This window comes from Papaver somniferum, chromosome 7 (genome assembly GCF_003573695.1).
Source record: "Papaver somniferum cultivar HN1 chromosome 7, ASM357369v1, whole genome shotgun sequence".
Taxonomy (NCBI): Eukaryota; Viridiplantae; Streptophyta; class Magnoliopsida; order Ranunculales; family Papaveraceae; genus Papaver; species Papaver somniferum.
In genome coordinates this window covers 21,104,432-21,110,696 of record NC_039364.1, presented here as the reverse complement: position 1 = coordinate 21,110,696, position 6,265 = coordinate 21,104,432, and the positions used below count along the sequence as shown (strand labels likewise).

Here is a 6,265-nt window from a genome sequence, read left to right as displayed (position 1 = left end):
ACTTGTGGAATCTACAAAGTTTGAGACGAAGAGAACTTTTATGATTACTATATATCTTGTTGATGAAGTGAAACTCAACAATCAAACAAGATCAGGATACTCGATCTATCAAGATAAACAATAGGTGGACCTGGCTTCACGAATCCTATTGGAGTCTTTGTAGTCGTTGAAACCATAAAAAGGTTTTAGGAAGAGGATGACTCTAGTTACAACTAGGACACACAAAAAGTAGTGTCGGGATTCAAAAGATCCTAGTTTCCTAAAGTTCCCCTTATATAGACATTCAAAGCATAGGTTGCTTCAGGTTTAAGCCAAGATAGCTTTGGAACAGTAATCAATATTCACTGTTAGATGAATCTTTGAAATCTATTTTACATATACAAGATACAGACTTTGGTTAGGTAAAACCGTAACCGAACCGTGTGCAAAGACTATGTTCAAGGTGGTTATCCGAAACTAGCCGATTTGAGCTTATAAGCTTAATACTCATTTTTATAAGCACTTAAGACTTATATCGAAGCACAATCAAGTGATCCAATATGTTTATGATGTTTATATAGATTATTCAAATGCAAATTATCTCAGAGAAATAATTTATGTGCATAAGAATTTAATCGACATGGCAAGTAGGTGTATTAAGTAAAGAAACCAAAGACGTCCGTGAGTCAGTTGAGTCATAGTAAGTGTACCGGTTTGCATATTACAAACGCTACCGAGTTCTGGAGTTAACATAGAACAATTTGGGTACGTGTACCAGTTTGCATACCACAACCACTTATCGAGTTCCGGAGTTAACAGAACAATTCAGGTTTGTGTAGCGGTTTGCACACCTTAAGATTTTAACTGGTTCCAAAGTCCACATAATTTTTCTGGTACGTGTACCGGTATGTGTACCAAACCGGTTCCATGACCACAATTCCTCCGGTTCACGAGTTAGTAAATTTTATTCAAGTTATGCATAAGAATATGCATACCAAAAATCTGTTTGTCAACATATAACTACTCCGCTACGTATAAGAGTACATGTAATACGGCTCCAGGCTTCTAACAGTTTTCACAATTTGTAAGACAAATAACAATGTCTTATATCGAATATGTAGTTCTATATTTGTCTCTAAATCGATTCGAAATATTCCGAATAACATCAATGACACATATCACTGTTTCAGGCTCTTTCCGAATGATAAAACTTGAATAACAATTTTGATACCCGAACAATAAATTGTCCTTAATCGAAATTCATCAAGTATGAAAAAATGTTCATTAAGCATAATCATTATATTTCGAGAACAAATTACCAAGAGAAACTTGACTCTAAATTCTTGTCTATGCATAATAGTCTAATTAGTTATGCGTACATCGTCTCACATATAGAAAAATGAATATAACTTGAGAAATAGGTGGTTCAGTCTTAACTTACCTTTTGTCGAAGAAGTTCTCCGAAAGCTTCGGTTGATCTTCGCCTGCAAATGGTAGAATGCAATGAGCGATGTCCGTTTCTCAACCACACTTCTATCCTAATCCGAGACTTAACTAATTGTAGACTAGAAATCAATATATAGTTCTGACAACTAAATTTGACAACAAGCTTGAGATAGCAACATTTGTGAGTTCGACCGAGCAATGCTCTAACAAACCATCAAGCAATATTGGAGTTCGATGACACCAAAAACAGTCCACTTCGCGCACTAAAAAAATTGGTCGCCAACTCAATATGTTTGAAGTATTCAGGATCATACCCAAAAGTACATAGTTCGCGAACTAAAAAATCAGTTCGTGAAGACAACAGAAAATTTCAAAAAAAGTGTCCGGGAATTCGACGTTTTTAGGATTATATTTCGCATACATAGTTTTTGAGCAATAAAAATTATTCTTAACATCAAAAGTGATAAGACATATGAACATCCGGTGCTTGAGTTGATGTTTTGAGATTTTTCAAGTACGAGCTTGAAATCAAAACATATTCTTTGCGATTCATCATATACTAAAGTCATATGACATTGTCTCAGAAGATACAAATGGTAGAAATTATGAGTAAATAGGACAGTCAGTCTTCATATACCTTTGCTGATGATCGCACATGTCTGCGTTTTTTTTCGGTTTTCAAGCTTCAAGGGTATTCGATGATTTTTGATACTCAACTACCATGATATAATCCTAGGTCGAGACTGACTTTAGTACAGTATGAATCAAGATATACTTTTAGTCGTCTAATATTAACAACAAGCTTGACATAGCAATACTTGTGGGTTCAACCGACCGGTACTCTAACGGGGTTCTTGATTTCAAAGGGTTAATACTTGAGGTTTCGTCTTTTTCAGTTTGATGATTTTTGTTGTAATATACTTTTCCATTAATTATAACATCAAACTTATAGTAGAATTTTATACAAAAATTCCTCAACTACCACGATCGTACTGATGGCACAACCTCTAGAAATAACCTCGCGATTTTTGTGGGAGAAACATGGTTCATGCTTATGATGGTCAGAACAACAACAACAAACAAACAATGTAAATATCTTTGCTAGAGTCTTAACTAATAAACCTCATTCGTTTCACCTCATATTTCGGATCGAGACACCATCATACTTTCGACATATGATCAACAAAATCAGTGTCCTATTGCGACCCATTCTGCAACATGCAATCTACCACGTTTATAGAGAGAGGAACCAAACGGTTGATCCCTTAGCAAATCAGGGTGCACATATAAATCAACAAAAATCTCTTGAAACGAACTTTTTGGAATACGTAGGTCAAGCTTTTTAAGATTATATATAATTAATGACTCCATGGGTTGTACCGTTAGTTTAAATCAATACAATATGCTTCAATAAAAAATATAATTTGATCAAAATTTGGCCTTTTTCTAATGATTGGTAAATGCGGGTACCAGCATTAGCGAGGCCAATAGCATTTGAGTGAAAGGCAGGATCACTTATAAGATTTTGTCTTATATGAAATGATACGATCCTTTGGCAATCGTGCTTTTTGTAATGATATATTGATTTTCATCAAATTTTATATGAATCTACCCGGAAGAAAGACATCTAAATTAGTTCGAAGAAAATTACTTAATACATTCAAATGTTCTTGCATATAAGTGTACAAAAGAAGATAGCTAGATGGAATTGGACAGGAAATACTTACAAAACAAATGGCACTCTAACGCTTAAAAAAAAACAAGCTGCAAGGAAAATTAAATTTTTGGGCCCGGCCTGGTCTATAACACGGCTCTGTGCTCCCCTATATTTTCACTACAAAAAAAAAAAAACTACTAGACATGTTCTAACAAATACAAAACCATCGTTATGTTTGTCAAGAGTTTCTCAGCAGATTCGTCCTTTCTGGACTTTCATGTCTTTCAACAGCAGCTCTTCCTTTAAGTTGGCCACTATCTCAAGCTCCGTAGTCCGTACATAGAGGTTTGCTAGGTGATACACTTGTGTGGACCAACAAAAAGTACTAAATTAACATACAAGAAAGTACCAAGTCAGCCTTTGTGTTTTCATTTTAACTTGTTAGTTTCTTTCGTCACCCCCCTCTAAAGCTTCTCCAGTACTCGGGGTCAAGGTCTGGAAACCATTCATCAAGCAACTATTACCGATTTTGATTCATTCAGGAGGGTCAACTCCGTTGCTGGTGGAGTATTCGATCGCTGTAGGCTGTAGCAGTACATTTTTTTATTAGGCTCGTTTTTGTTAAGGTCTAATTAATTAATAGTACGACTTTTATTACAAAGAAAACTACTGCCTCGCTCATTTGATGAGCTTACAAAGAAGAAAACAACTTGTTTGCGAATAATAATAATGATATACACGATAGATTAGTAGTCATTCCGTTGCTAATAAGCTAGCAAGACATGAGGTCTTCTTTTACTCTTTCTTCTCCTCTGTTGTTCCTATCTCTGTGTATTTACCTTCTTCTAGTTTTCAACAATTCGCGATCAAAACCATTATGCCACAAAGGTAAGTCATCATCGCCAATTCTGATTAATTTCGGAGATTCGAACTCCGACACTGGAGGCTTGCTTGCTGGCACCGGTCTCCGAATTGGTTTGCCCCATGGTATTACATTTTTCCACGAGGGTACTGGCCGGTTTGGCGATGGACGTCTTATTATCGACTTCCTCTGTAAGTATGATGTATGCATTCATGTTTCTTTTCTTTCTTTGAGATCTCAATCTTATCAATTATAGTTTGATCAGTACCAAATATGCTTGGAAACAAAAGTTCGTTGACCGTTATTCTGTGTATGCGTTTAGGTGAAAGTTTGAACCTGGGTTTTCTAAGCCCATATTTGGACTCCCTGGAACCAAATTTCGAAAGTGGTGTCAATTTCGCAGTTGCGGGTGCCATGACTTTACCTCGATTTGTCCCTTTTGCGTTAGATGTACAAGTTCGGCAGTTTAAGCGTTTCCAAAGTCGTTCTCTCAAACTCATCGCACAAGGTATATATGGTTGCAGAATTTCGATGATGTTTTTATCCCCGGATAGTTTGGTTTCTATCAGGCTATATATGATCAACATTTATGTTTCTTCGTGATAGGTTCGAAAGGTCTGATAGATGAATATGGGTTTCAAAATGCGCTTTACATGATTGACATTGGACAAAATGATCTCTTGGTTGCCCTATATGCGTCAAACTTAACCTCCACGCCCGTACTTGAAAAAATTCCATCATCTCTAGCAGAAATCAAATTAGCAATTCAGGTAACTTTCGGGAACAGCATCACCATCCAATGATTTTACCACTTTATTACAGTATCAGCGGCACAATATGAATTAGTTAGGCAAGATGCATGTATCTTGTTTAATTATGCTTATTCAATTTTGAGTTTGAATTGCAGAAACTTTATGAACGTGGTGCCAGTAAATTTTGGATACACAACACTGGACCATTAGGTTGCGCTCCGAAAGAGCTTGCCCTTCATCCTCATAACGACACCGATCTTGATCAAATTGGGTGTTTTAAGGTTCATAACGATTTGGCAAAAGCTTTTAACGAAGGATTGAAGGTTATATGCAACGAATTAAGATCAACTTATAAGGATGCGACCATTGTCTATGTTGATATATATAAAATTAAATACGAACTTTTCAGGGAATACAAAAGTTATGGTAAGTAATTACTACGTACATATTGCGTGTATATGTCAACTAACTTCATGCATTTTTATTTATTTTTACCTTTCGATAAAAAATTTGGTGTTGTTTTTCTCATTTAGGTTTTACAAAACCACACAAGGCTTGCTGTGGGTATGGTGGAGAGCCAAACAACTATAATGTTAAAGCAACTTGTGGCCGACATGGCTACACTATCTGCGCGAATGTATGGCAGTCTATAGTGTGGGATGGAGTTCACTATACTGAAGCTGCTAATCAAGTAGTCGCCTCACACATTCTTTCTACAAAATTTTCCATACCACAAATATCCCTGGAATCTTTTTGGAAAATTTGACTCCTTTTTTCTAACCTTCTGTCAAACATGGTTATTTAACATTGTTTACAGGAGAATTAGAAGGACCAGTTTGTAAAATTTGTAACCACAATATATCATTAGTGTTTGGCTAGGCCATTGTTTAGGGATAAGGGATATCCTAGTGACTACATTGTCCCTTTACTTAATTAAATTATTATTTATTTATTTTATTTTATTCATTTTTATTTTCATTTTTTTCTTCTATTTCTCACTTTTTTTTCATTTTTATTTTCTTTTTATCTTCGGTTAAGGTGAAATTTTTCTCTTAACCGAACCTTAGTCTGTAAGAAATTAAAATGTTGAGTTCGGTCAAGTCGATTTTTTTCTCCTAACCACACTTTTCTCTGAAACCTATATTTTGGGTTCGATTACGTTGCAACTTTTTTCTCCTACCTGAAATTTTCTTTGAAAACTTATATTGGATTTGCTTACGTCGCAACTTTTTTCTCCTAACTGAACTTTTCTCTGAAAACCTATATATTGAGTTCGGTCGCAGTTTTTCCTCCTAACAAAACTCATGTTTTTCCACTTATTTTAAACTGAAAGTTCGGCTACAAAAATGACGGACTCGACTAAACTGAACATTACGTAGCTCGGCTACCCCTTAATAAAAGTTTAGTTGTCTGTCTTGGAAATCCAATACCCGAACAAAGCAAAAACTACATTAAAACTAACTTCGGCTACCTGTGCCTTCAGAAACATTAGCCGAAAACCAACGGGGGTTAGCCCAATTGGAAAAAAAATACCCGAACTACGTTTGTAAATAAGTTATAAAATTCCCA

At 35.6% G+C, this 6,265-nt stretch overlaps 1 protein-coding gene across 1 annotated transcript; it reads left to right on the top strand.

The window, feature by feature from the left end:
- Positions 1-3,858: 3,858 nt before the first annotated feature.
- Positions 3,859-5,674, top strand: LOC113292822 (GDSL esterase/lipase At3g62280-like). Its single transcript, XM_026541669.1, has 5 exons — positions 3,859-4,135; positions 4,267-4,452; positions 4,551-4,714; positions 4,852-5,122; positions 5,230-5,674. Exons 1-5 carry the CDS (start codon positions 3,865-3,867, stop codon positions 5,460-5,462), a joined length of 1,125 nt encoding a protein of 374 aa, XP_026397454.1. The 5' UTR covers positions 3,859-3,864; the 3' UTR covers positions 5,463-5,674.
- Positions 5,675-6,265: the final 591 nt, after the last annotated feature.

Excerpts from the sequence above, each read along its gene's own strand:
- LOC113292822 (XM_026541669.1), top strand. The coding sequence starts at position 3,865 with ATGAGGTCTTCTTTTACTCTTTCTTCTCCTCTGTTGTTCCTATCTCTG. Across the intron at positions 4,136-4,266 it reads TCTTATTATCGACTTCCTCT|GTGAAAGTTTGAACCTGGGT; the intron begins GTAAGTATGATG and ends GTATGCGTTTAG. Across the intron at positions 4,453-4,550 it reads TCTCAAACTCATCGCACAAG|GTTCGAAAGGTCTGATAGAT; the intron begins GTATATATGGTT and ends TCTTCGTGATAG.